At 37.7% G+C, this 13,114-nt stretch overlaps 1 protein-coding gene across 2 annotated transcripts; it reads right to left on the bottom strand.

The window, feature by feature from the left end:
* Window positions 1–9,448: 9,448 nt before the first annotated feature.
* Window positions 9,449–11,337, bottom strand: LOC134668223 (uncharacterized). 2 transcript variants are annotated; one of them, XM_063525724.1, is made up of 3 exons: window positions 10,521–11,337; window positions 10,311–10,438; window positions 9,449–9,835 (listed from the first exon to the last, which is right to left on the bottom strand). In XM_063525724.1, the coding sequence occupies exons 1-3, from the start codon at window positions 11,007–11,009 to the stop codon at window positions 9,535–9,537; spliced, it is 918 nt and encodes a 305-aa protein (XP_063381794.1). In that variant the 5' UTR covers window positions 11,010–11,337; the 3' UTR covers window positions 9,449–9,534. The 2 variants fall into 2 exon arrangements, with proteins under 2 accessions (XP_063381794.1, XP_063381795.1); XM_063525725.1 differs by having other exon boundaries at window positions 9,449–10,438.
* Window positions 11,338–13,114: the final 1,777 nt, after the last annotated feature.

The following is a 13,114-nucleotide window of genomic DNA, read 5'->3' as shown; positions in this document are numbered from 1 at the left end:
AGTTTATAAGTTTTTATACAGCATTTATATTTATTGATAACAATTAGTTAATGCTTACATAAATATCTGGGAAAGATTAATTATGCGACTACGAGGGGCAAACTGAAAGTGTTTAGAATAGAAAAAGCTGAAGTAATTAGGACGTTACTCTTTATTTTAATGCGTGCTTTATCTCTTTCTGACCACGAGTACAAATTTTCATTAGGATAGGATTACCCTGAAGCGCACACAGCTCATTCTTCCAATGCCTTTTTTGTATGGCGATTTTAGGTCCTCGGAGGTTTTGTATGAAATTCATGAGGTACCCATCGGGATTCAAGCTTTTTTGACACAAAATAATTTAAGCAAGATTTTTTTAACAGTGTCATATGAATACTGAGGGATATCAAAAACTACTGATATACAATTTTTTGCCAGTATGTTTTATTAACCGCACAACTGTGCGATGTAAACTTTTGACGTCACTCTTGAATGACATGCTTCTCTATGATCATCCGTTGAATAACTACAAAAGCGATTAAATGTGTAATTTAAAAAATAAACAGATGCACAAGAACTGGGCTTCATTATGAGACTATAACTGAAGCCTACTGTAACTCTGTTGTTGGCTGAGCCCACAATGAAAATCGTTATAAATAGTAATACGAAAAAATTCTTAGGTCGAAATTGGAATAACGCTCGACGTACAATTTCCAAATTGCCATCAATCCTGAAACACAGATAACGACCAAATTGCATATACCTCAAAAAAAGTATAAAGAGTTATATTTTCATAAATAATATGCCTCTTTTTGTTATATGATCTCTAAGTAGCCTTTTCTAAGAACTTTCAGAGTTGCCTACGTAAACACTTTAATTTATTATCGTCTCTTATTTATATTATAAACCGACACTTTTCCAGTCACTTCTCAAACAATAACTCAAAGCTATCGTTTGTACAAAGCTAACACATCAAAGCAAAGGCTTCACGCATATAGGGGCTTGTTATTGGCTGGGTTTGATTTTCACTTCGATACACGCGATATCAACCGTAAATATAAACAGGAAACTTTGTTCCAGTAGTTTGTTTGGCAAAATTTTAAACGCTTTCCGCCTTCATAATAGTAATAAATATGGAGGTTCTTCGACATTCAAGGCAAATAATGATAAATAGCACTAAGAGGTTCCCCATTCATTCCCATTCACCACTACTTGGAGGCCGATTCTAAATCACCGATTTGTTAGGATTTTGATCATGTTATGATATGACCTTGACGATCGCTCACGTTAATTTGAAGCGTGCGAATTCTACTAGGAAGTCGTGTTATTAGACATCTCGCTCGCACGTGGTGTGTGTGTGATGCACTGTCTTATGAATGCCGATCATAACAAGACCCAAACTATAAAATCTTGTAGTCAAAAGTGACATCAGTGACATCACTCATGTCAATGCTTGATCAGTAGGGGTCACAAACCCTGTTTCACAACCAATCGAAAAAACCGGGTTTACAGCCAACTGCAGAAACCGGGTTTTTACTTTGATTAAACCGGCTTTTACGAGTTTCAAGTTATATTTTACAGTTTTATATAGGTACATAGTTTAATTGTTGTTCATAAATGTCACATTTATGAATACACAGCAGTTTAATTTTCACTTGATTTTCACCACCACTTGGTTTAAATGCTGGTTTAAATTACCTATTTTAAAATGTCAAACACCAGTTCGAATCTAGTTTCGTACCACATAAAGGATAACTCACGTTAGACCGGGCCGTGGCCGGGCCGGAGCATCCGGAGCTTCGTTTTCTATGGAAATCCCCACGTGATCGCCGATCGGCCGTCATAGAAAATCCATGTCAGACGTTTCAGTTCGAGCACGGCTCGGTCTAGCGTGAGTCAATCTTAACTTTGTTTTCAAATCCAATTGAATTCGTACGTTTGAAATTAAAACTAAAAATATTAGTTTTTTTACTTTGGTAGAAAAATTGCAGAAACTTTTTAATGCCAGTTATGATTTAACCCGTATAAAATCTAGGTAATTAGCTTCTGGATGCAGTAAAGCTGCGTAACTACTTGAAAATCCGGGATAATTTTAAGAGTCACACGAAAGCGCCGCCAAAAACCCGCTACCGACCAATCAAAGTCACCCTATAATTTAAAACGCCATGCCTAAATTGCATGAAATTTGACAGCAAAACTTAGGTACCTACTATGGAAGGTAGAGATGAGGAAAACAATCTTCATGTATTAAAAAGTGTCCCTCAAAAACATTAAATAGGCCGCGCCGCGGCGCCACTGTGCATCGCGAACCAATTTTTGACGGTCTTTTAGCCTTGTCGGTAGTGACCCCGCTTATGAAGCAGGAGGTCGCGGGTTCGAATCCCGATAAGAGTATTTATTAGCTTTTTATTATTTGTATTTGTAGGTATTTAATACCAATATTTAAATTAATATTGATATACATATGTAAGTTGAAAAAGATAGAGAACAGAAATTGTGATGACCAGCATCACTGGAGGAGGCCTTCACCCTCACAGGAGGGGTTGTTGCAGAATAAATTACAAGAAAAAAATATAATTACTTACTACTTATTACATAACCAAGCATAATAGAACATTGATTTGAGGAATATTAAATATTATTGTAATACTAAACCTAATGTAAATTTAAGTTTATAATATTGTGTTTGTTTTACCGGCGAGAAATAAAAGGCTCTTTTTTGTTTTTCGTTTTTAATATTAATATAAAAGTAAAATATAAAAACACAAAACAAAATAAAACACCCGAACACATTTTTATATATGTATAATGTAGTGGCGGATTTGCAGTCTTTGCCGCCCTAGGCCCCAGGCCCTGTAGCCGCCCCTTTCTCAGCACCCATCATATTGAGTTATTTCTTGTTAACATCAGCGAATGTTTTGTCACAATTTGCCTGCATCTGACCCTTGATCCAGTCTCTAGGTGTTGGTTGAGACTCTTCGCTATGAGACCGTCCGCTGAGACGACTATCGCAACAATGATCGTCGAGTCAACATCCCACATGGCGGTAATCTCGTATATAAAGTATTACTTACCTAAGTATCACTAGTGAGATTGAGTTGGATATCAAAACCTGAGTGTGCGCGCTGCGCGGTAGTTTTCAGCGAATGCGAGTTCTTAGTTCGGGGCGAACTATTAGTAATTAAGACAATAACTTGGCATTTATCCTATTCATTTTAGTTTTGGTTTTGGCTGCGGCGTAACGTTTATTTTTATATTTTGCCAGAAAGTGGGCTCGCATAACTACGTACATATCGATAACATTTTTTAATATATGTTTGAAATGGTCGACACATCCAACTTTTATCAATGCTCCTTTTAGTCATTCTTGCGTAATTTCACTGATCGTCTCCATATTGGTTAAAGCTTTGCTTATTACTCTTAACATACATTTCTCTATCATTTTGGTCAGATTGAATAGATCGTCACTAGCATAAATTAACCCGCCGTATAAATCCATTTTATCGATTACGTCGTTTCTCACTAACAGTTTTCCCTCATTAGGACTCATTTGTATGAGTTTTAAACAATTATTGCATTTTACGATTTTTCGCAATTTGCGGACGATGTACCCAGCAATGTAAGACTGAACCGCGTCACTGGTTTACAGCCTCGTTGTAATCATGGTCTTCATAACCATGAATCAATGGTTACCAGATCCTTCGCTCCTAGTAAGTTCTTCAGCAAATCCTTGCCGGAAACATTACAACCGGGCGTATTAGGGAAAAACGAGACGCCAATCGGTAAACTTGTGCAAACATTTTGGGATCAGGGTGATCGTTTCCTCCACACGAATATCTCATGACGGAAAAAAAACCGAGACGACTATCGCAACAATGATCGTCGAGTCAACATCCCACGTGGCGGTAATCTCGTATATAAAGTATTAGTAGGTATCACTAGTGAGATTGAGTTGGAAATCAAAACCTGAGTGTGCGCGCTGCGCGGTAGTTTTCAGCGAATACGAGTTCTTAGTTCGGGGCGAACTACTAGTAATTAAGACAATAACTTGGCATTTTTCCTGTTCATTTTAGTTTTGGTTTTGGCTGCGTCGTAACGTTTATTTTCATATTTTGCCAGAAAGTGGGCTCGCATAACTACGTACATATCGATAATTTTTTTTGATACTTGTTTGGAATGGTCGGCACATCCAACTTTTATCAATGTTTCTTTTTGTAATTCTTGCGTAATTTCACTGATCGTCTCCATATTGGTTAAAGCTTTGCTTATTGCTCTTAACACACATTTCTCTATCATTTTGGTCAGATTGAATAGATCGTCACTAGCATAAATTAACCCGCCGTATAAATCCATTTTATCGATTACGTCGTTTCTCATTAACATTTTTCCCTCATTGGGACTCATTTGTATGAGTTTCAAACAATTATTGCATTTTACGATTTTTCGCAATTTGCGGACGATGTACCCAGCAATGTAAGACTGCACCGCGTCACTGGTGACAGCCTCGTTGTAGTCATGGTCTTCATAACCATCAATCAATGGTTCACCATTATCTAGTATATGGTCGAGGCTTTCCAGCCATGCTTGCTTAGCCTCGTTTGAACCAGTTACCATATCCTTTGCTCCTAGTAAGTTCTTCAGCAAATCTTTGCCGGAAACGTTACAACCTTTCGGAGGGCGTATTAGGGAAAAACAAGACGCCAATCGGTAAACTTGTGCAAACATTTTGGGATCAGGGTGATCGTTTCCTCCACACGAATATCTCATGACGGAGAAAAATCTCTGAAAACAAGTCAAAATTATTATTCAATAAAAAATATAGGACCTCGGGTCTCAAACTATCTCCATAATTTTATCTAAATTGGTTCAGCGGTTTAAGCGTGAAGAGGTAACAGACACACTTTTGCATTTATAATAGTACTAATATTTATATGGCTATGTTCGTTTTTTTAGCATTAGAAAGAAGGTAAGCGATAAAAAACGTCCACAGCCCAAAGTTACGCCTCATTTCAAAAGAATTAAACCCAAAAACACCAGGCAGAAATATATTGATGGGTACATTAAGTATATGGACTAGGTAGGAACTGTATCCTAAAAAAATATGTGCCACCTGTCATGCTTAACGGAGCTCTCTTAGACAGAGTACAGAGTTTCAAGTACCTAGGGCATATTGTTACTGCGGACCTCAAGGATGATGTGGATATGGAGCGGGAGCGGAGGGCGTTGTGCGTAAGGGCGAACATGTTGGCTCGCAGGTTTGCTCGTTGTAGTAGTGACGTGAAGATAACGCTTTTCAAAGCGTACTGCACGTCGCTGTACACGTGTGGCCTGTGGGCGGACTACACGCAAAGAGCGTACAACGCGCTCCGCGTCCAGTACAATAACGCATTCAGGGCGGTGTTGGGGCTGCCCCGCTACTGTAGCGCTTCGGGCATGTTCGCGGGGCCCACACGGCCTGTTTCCACGCCATCATGCGCGTGCGCGCAGCTGCGCTGGTGCGGCGCGTGCGGGCCAGCGCCAACACTGTCCTGGCGATGATCGCAGATCGGCTTGACTGTCCTTATATTGTGCACTGTTGCAACAGGCATGTAAGGACAGGTGTAGGTTAGTTTTGTATGTATTGTTGTGTTTTTGTGTATATATTGTATATCATTATTCTTTAATGTGATTTGTAAATTTTTAAATTTTATTGTTAATTTTAGTAAATTATATTTAAATGTAATGTTATTAATGTTGTGTAATCAAAATGTAAATAATGTAAAAATATGAGTACAATTAGCTTGAATTAATGAATTATAATTTATTTTTTATTTTTAAAAAGGCTTTCTGGACTTTCTCCAAAAGTAAGGCAGCATACATGATGCAGATTCCATACAGGCAGATTCATATTCATTGGATTACATAATTAGTAATTATTAATTACCTCCAACGGATCTTGAGATAGGGTTGCTGTCATCAAATACTTGTAATCACATGCAACATTCAGCATATCCAAAATTTCAAGTGTTGCCCGTAAAGTTACTTTTAATCCAGTTAACGTGCTCCTTGACACAGGTATTTTTTTTTCGAGCTTTTCCCAGTCTGCAAGGAATTCTAAAAATTCCTGGATTGCCTGAAAAAAGTATTTCTTCATTAAGTAAACAAGCTTCAAAGCTATACAATGAAATATTAAGAGGAAAGGGGACGGCCGCTTCTCTACACAAAAGTATAGTCAGTAGTAGACATTTACAGATATTAGTAAGGAGCAAAAAATATATTCCATACAAATTTTTAAATGTTCCTAATTTTTATATTAAACTAAAAATTACAGTATAGGCTGTATAGGTGCCAAGGGATATATTCAGGTTGCGAGGCGGCGGCGGTTCCGGCATATTAACATTAACACATAATATTCACTACCAGCAACGCATAATTATATTAATTCTAATTATAATCGGCATAAATTATTCTTCACTATAAGAGGTATCTACTAACAAAAATACATTAAAAGGTTGGCTACTTCTGGTTTAAGGCACCATCCGGCCGGTCTTTCTTTATGACGGTCTTCCCTTAAATGTTATAGTGAGTAGACGGACTTAGCTGATAGACGGTCTTCTCCGCATTGACCTTAATTTTAATCGCCAACTATTTCTTACCTTTCTTCGTCTGCAATTTTCATTCACGTACAGAGCATCTCTTGGTATACGCGAAGACATAGCTTGTATCAAATTGAATACAAGATCAATAAATTTTTGTGTTGCAGTTGAATCCTTCAATTCCTCGCAATAGGGTTGATAGTGAGCCATGGCGACCGAAATTTCGTGACCAAACACCTGTTTTTATAAGATTAATAATATTAGTTTTGATGAGCCGAAAGTCCTACGAAATAAATCCGGACAATCAATGAAAATTATTGATTATATTTATAGGTACATACTTCAGTTGCAAGAGGAACATTCATTACTTGAAAACCTTTCGGTTTCAAATGCGCTGGTGTTAACTTGTAAGCGATTTTTAAGTTAGGCTGACGATAATTCTCTTCCTCTAATACCGCTTCCCAATGTCTTTTTTTCACAGTTCCGTAAGGGGTCTGAAAAAAGAATATTACATTAGTTTGACTTCGTATTATCATTTTATACAAGGCGAAATTGTTATCTCTGACCAAACTCTGAGGGGTGAATATAGGTCATACTTAACAACTTATACTATGGGACCAGCCCCGAAATCGTGAAAAAAAATCTGCTGTCTCATACATATTGCGGTGAATCAGTACAGTCAATGTTTTCTATTAAACAGGCGATTTCTTTTTCGTGATTTCAGGGTTGGCTATAGTAAAAGTTGTTCAGTATGACCTACATATTCACCCCTCAGAGTTTGGTCAGATATAATAATTACACCTTGTATATTTTTAAAATTATCATTACTCATGCATTACTCTTAATTAACCTTGAACTCTTGTAGCTTATCATCCAAAGTAGATGTTCGAAAACATTTCACTAAATGATTAAAATCTGAAATCATCCATAACCGTCGTGAGCAGTCACAAGGGTGTTCACAGCTAACAGTGTCTTCATTTACACCGAATATTTTCCATACTCCTCGGTTCCAAGGTGCACCGTCCATCACGACAGCATCAACACAAATTCCGCTGTTTTCCATTAAAACAATACACTCTAAAACTAGTTTATGTAGCGGTTCGCTTTTGCATGAATTTTTCGATAAAAAGCAACCTAAGGCTTGAACCCATCTACCTCGAAAAGGCACAAACTTGAACACCAAAGCATGGTCCGCTGTTGTATTTTTTAAATTATCTGGAGTGTGTTGCCCCAGGTCAACAAAACCATTAAATTTCATGGTTTGAGAATCAAAATAAACGCCTTCACTTAATTTCATTTCATCCACTAAAATAACTCCTCGTTTCTCCTCCTTCTTCATCGCCTCACATCTTTCTTTTAAACTAAAGAAAGTAGAGGATTGGAATCCATATGCAGAACAGCTGATTTTGCTGAGATACTTATTTAAAGTTTGTACAGAAGGAAGGGGTAAAATATTTCTTTTACGTATAAATTCATACGTATTCCTGCTTTTTATACGTATCAACATGCACTCATAAATCCATTCTAACGTATATCGACGACCTTTTGTATTATTTTTTTTCGCGGCTTCAAAACATGATCTCACGGCATTTTGAAATTCTTCAGGTAGTTTTGAAATAGATGCTTGTACTACGGTATCAGATTTCTTTGCACACTGCGCCTTAGCCAAGGAAATTTTCTCTCTTAATTGGATATTCTGCAATTATATGAACGGTCGATATGAAATTCGTTACTCAAGTAGGTACAATGTATAAAGTTATAAGCCGACAAGATATTGTAGTAATTAAAATGTGGCAACATCGTAGTGTCGTCCCGTTTTCTTAGATTGATTTGAAAGGGACGACACTACGATGTTGCCACTTTTTAATTTCTACAATTTCTTGTTGGTCTATAAGCGGGTGTGCGAATAAAAAACAACAGCTAAGTAAAGTGGTATCCAGACGGGACTGATCAAATCGGTTGATTTTATCAGAAATGAAATTGGCGTCAATCTCTAATTTTAGATTTATGGTGATATTAGAGCCCTCTACATTGAAAAAATCCAGAAATGGTATCCAGACTGGCCTCACAAATTGGTATTCTTGCATCTGCACTTCATTTTATCGGTAATATCGGTCATTATCGGCGGTTGAATTCGGCGAGCCAAATTGGTATTTGCATCCGCACTTCGATCCTGATTCGATCGGGCAATTGAATCAGATTGGCGAAAAATTTACTAATCTGGATACGCCTTAAGGGACTTCGAAATGATTTCGAAAAATATGTATGAAAACTTCTTGCTCAAGTTTCTTTTTGTATTATTTTACGTCTTCAATTATACAAATACAGTATATTATAGCGTCGCCTAGTACCCATAGTACAACTTTTGCTTAGTTTGGGGCTAGGTTGACCTGTGTAAAGGCCAGTACACAATGGGCCAGCGTGGGCCAGTCTGGGGGACGCATTTATGCGTTAGAGGGAGCAAGTGATATTGCTACCTCATTCTACCGCATGGCAGCGTCCCTTGGCCTGGCCGGCGCTGGCCCATTGTGTACAGGGGCCTTTAGATGTTCCCTAATATTTATTTATTTAATATGTTTTTGATAAAAAGCCGTAACAGACTACCGCACCATACCGCGACTTTAGTGCGGTGCGGCGCACGTACCGATAGTCGTAAGGTGGTCGCCGTACGTGCGTTAAGAGCCCCCTCCAGACTATGCGCGTGAATCGCGGGCGAAGCCGCGAACGCGAGTGTGGAGTCCAGAACGCAGACCTGCGAAATCGACTCCACACTCGCGTTCGCGGCTTCGCCCGCGATTCACGCGCATAGTCTGGAGGGGGCTAAGGATGTAGCTATAATTTGGAGCGTGAAAGAGATATTTTAACCGCACCATTAAGGTCGTGGCGCGGTGCGGTAGTCTGTTACGGCTTTAATGCCGGCTACATACGTAACGATAAATCGTTGCGATAAAACTGTGCAGTCCGATTGTCCGATTGTCGATTATCGTAACGATTTGTCATACACACGGTTCGATTTATCTGCACAGTCGGACTGCACAGTTTTATCGCAACGATTTATCGTTACGTATGTAGCCGGCATAAGACTTACCGTCCTCTTCAGACGCTTGCATTTATGTACAAGATTTGAAGCGCGCCGTTTAGCTTCTGCCATTTTTTGTAATAGAGTTGAAGTGGAATTACGGTTCTGCAAACGATTTCGTAATATTCGACAAGATTTACATCTTGGGTACTGTTGATTTCTTTCGTAAGTATCATCACCAATAATCACACCTTTACAAAATCTGAAAATTGATGTAATTATATATTAGATAAATTCGTTTTTATCTTTTATTATTCTCCTGTACCATTGTTTATGTATAAATAGTGCTTTAATCTACAGGTACCTACATAATAAGGGTTCTTAAAATACACATAAAAGTCGAGTTTTAATAGGATAGGTTCAAGAATTAAGACCTATTTAATGTACCGTTACATACAATATTTTTAATGACAAAAATGTTAAATAAAATCAAAGTTATTAGGCTTACGAGTTATCCTTTTATTTTAAATACAACTGTTACATTATGGTATATATATTCATAAGACGACTGCAAACAGTTGTATTATCGCCTACACCCATAGTACAAGCTTTGGGGCTAGGTTCCTCGTATTCGAAATGAAAAGTAGAGTGTTTAACTCGGGTGAATGGCATCATTTTAGCCTCGGACTATACTCTCACTGCGTTCATCCCTTGGTTAACAATCTACCAAAACTTACTTATTGTCGTCAATCTGAGTACCAACGCACAAAGGCCATCTTTCAACCGATTTTAAGTAATCGTAGGTGTTGTCATATGAATTAATTTTCTCCTTTAGTGGCAATTGTTCATTATTGGGAAAAATTACCTGCAATTAAATAGCAATTATGTTTCGTTACAAATTCAAATCATGCCAACCGAATTTTATTGTTACATTAATAAACACTTACAGTGACAGTTAGATCATCGTTTAAACGTATATGATGTTTAATCTTCTGAGTTTTTGGATCCATTCGCATAAATTCCAGCCCATTAGGATTTTCTGCATGTAGCCAAAAAGGCGGCAACAACGAAAATGCCCGAAACTTACTTTTAAAATTCTCTATTGGATTAATTGTTACATTAGTATCCTGATATTGACTAAACAATGGTTCCGCAAAGTCCTGTTGTATCATTTCATAATCCATTAAATTATTAGAATCATTTTGATCTTCTGATAATTCCTGTTGCTCGGCATTGATTTGTTGTTGCTGCTCGTCCTTAGGTTGATTGGGGTATGGTTCGAAAGATTCCTCTATGTGAATAGTATTGGCTTGGAGTTCATGTTCGGGAATGGGAATAAACTGATGCTCAATCGTGGGCACAGCTTCTTCCTTAAGCGTTTTTCTTTGTGTAGGAATATATTTGAGCTCTCCTTTAATAGTTAACTTTTCGTACATATTTATATTTTCTTCTTTAAAATGAAGATGGCAAATATAATCATTTGCTTTTAATGCAATTCCTAACGACTTTTTCCAACTTTCTAACCGTGCCGGAGTCTGAGAATTAATAGAAAAATGAAGAATTGTTGAAGTGAAATTGTGAATTTTATAAGAAAAATATAAAAATCACAATATAATATTTTATTAAATAACTAGCGACCGGCTTCGCACTATAGTTCGTTTTTTTTAGCATTAGAAATTAGGTAAACAATCTTGATGTGTCTTTTAATTGAAAAACACATTTTAAAAATAAGTTACGGCAAATATGTAACAATTATGAATCTAATACGATCATTTATATTATTCTGCTTTCATCAGTAATAGTTTTTGAATTTTAAAAAGCGTTTTTCAATTAAAAGACATGTCAAAATCGCTTACCTTCTTGCAAGTTCTTTCTAATGCTAAAAAAAACGAACTATAGTCAACAAATTATATACGTAAACCTTCCTCAAGAATCACTCTATTGATACATGAAAATCGAACTGAAACCGTCCTGTAGTTTGTTTATCGCAAAGATACATTCAAACCCACGAACAGACAGTCGCGGCGGGGGACTTTGTTTTATAAGGTGTAGTGAAAATTACATACTTACCGTTGGTTGGAAAAAAGATACGGATTTCGTAACATTTTTCTGTTTTTTCCTCTTACGCCCACTTTGGCAACTGTTTACGATGCAAACTTTTCCCATTTTTACTATAGAAAATATATCCTATAGCGGTGGATTTGCCCTAAAGCCCCACATTCACACTCCTACCTTGTAGGCCGCCTCGTAGTCCACGTCGTTGGGTAGGATTGTGTATGGGGGTTGCGGACTACGAGTCGTCCTACCGTTTAGCCGTTTGTAGGACGGCTCGTAGTCCGCAACCCCCATACACAATCCTACCCAACGAGGCGGACTACGAGGCGGCCTACAAGGTAGGAGTGTGAATGTGGGGCTTAAGGCCTGGTAAGCCCAGGCCCGAGGTGGCTAGATAACAGAGGTGGCAGTCTATATGATGCGTGCTGAGACAGGGGCGGCTAGTTTTACTGCACAAGGAAATCCTAAATTAAATAAATCACTTTATGAAAATTTTTAATAAAATTTCAAAAAACTGACAGCGCACTTCACTCAGTCAATAAGGTCTAAATTCATGTTAGTTCCCGGTGCTACCTACTAGCGCCACCGGAGAGATTTCGAACTATTCTTTATACTGACAGCTGGACACTTTTACAACCGTCTTATCATAAAAGATAGCTCTCCTTTACTTCTACACTCCATAGTACCTACGTAATATACGTCTATGTAAGTATATCTGATGCAAGCTTTCGTTGGAAAAAAATATATATATACATAGAAAATAAAGTATTTAAATATCTAAGTAGATATTTAAATACTTTATATTATTATTGTAGTACTACAAATTTCGCTCTCTTATTACAATTTTGATTTAATTTCTAATTTGAAAAATATTATATTATTATGAAAATATTATATGTACATATTTTTATACTATAGGTACGGGGCACGAAGGGAGTTCAAATGTAAATTTTTGAATATCGAGCGTTCGATTTTGTCACTCGGAATTCTGAAAAAAAAAACGGCGAATTGATAATTTTTAAATACATGCAATAGATATTGGGAATCTAGTGGTATTGACCAATCGTTTTCAATTTTTTTTTTTTATTATGAATGGGCTTACTCATGGCCACAGACTAGCCGAGGCGTAGACGTGGCCTACGATGGAGCGAGCTCGCCCAGAAGGTGCCTGTTCACTCTTGATTTGAAGGTTGCCGGGTTATAAGAACACGGAAATATAGACGCCGGCAAGGAATTCCATTCCTTGGCAGTGCGCATAAGGAAAGTAGAAGCAAAGCGCTTCGTGCGAATTGGTGGAATATCTACCAAGTAAGGATGGAAACCGGCCGTGCGTCTAAAAGTCCGATGGTAGAATGGGGACGGTGGAATAAGCTCGTGTAGCTCTTGGGTACACTCCCCGAAGTGCAACCTGTAGAATACCGACAGGCTGGCGACTTTCCGCCGATGGGCCAAAGACTGAAGCTTAGCCGTTAGCTTCTTGTCGCCA

This window comes from Cydia fagiglandana, chromosome 10, assembly GCF_963556715.1.
Source record: "Cydia fagiglandana chromosome 10, ilCydFagi1.1, whole genome shotgun sequence".
NCBI lineage: Eukaryota > Metazoa > Arthropoda > Insecta > Lepidoptera > Tortricidae > Cydia > Cydia fagiglandana.
This window is presented reverse-complemented; position numbering and strand designations above follow the sequence as displayed.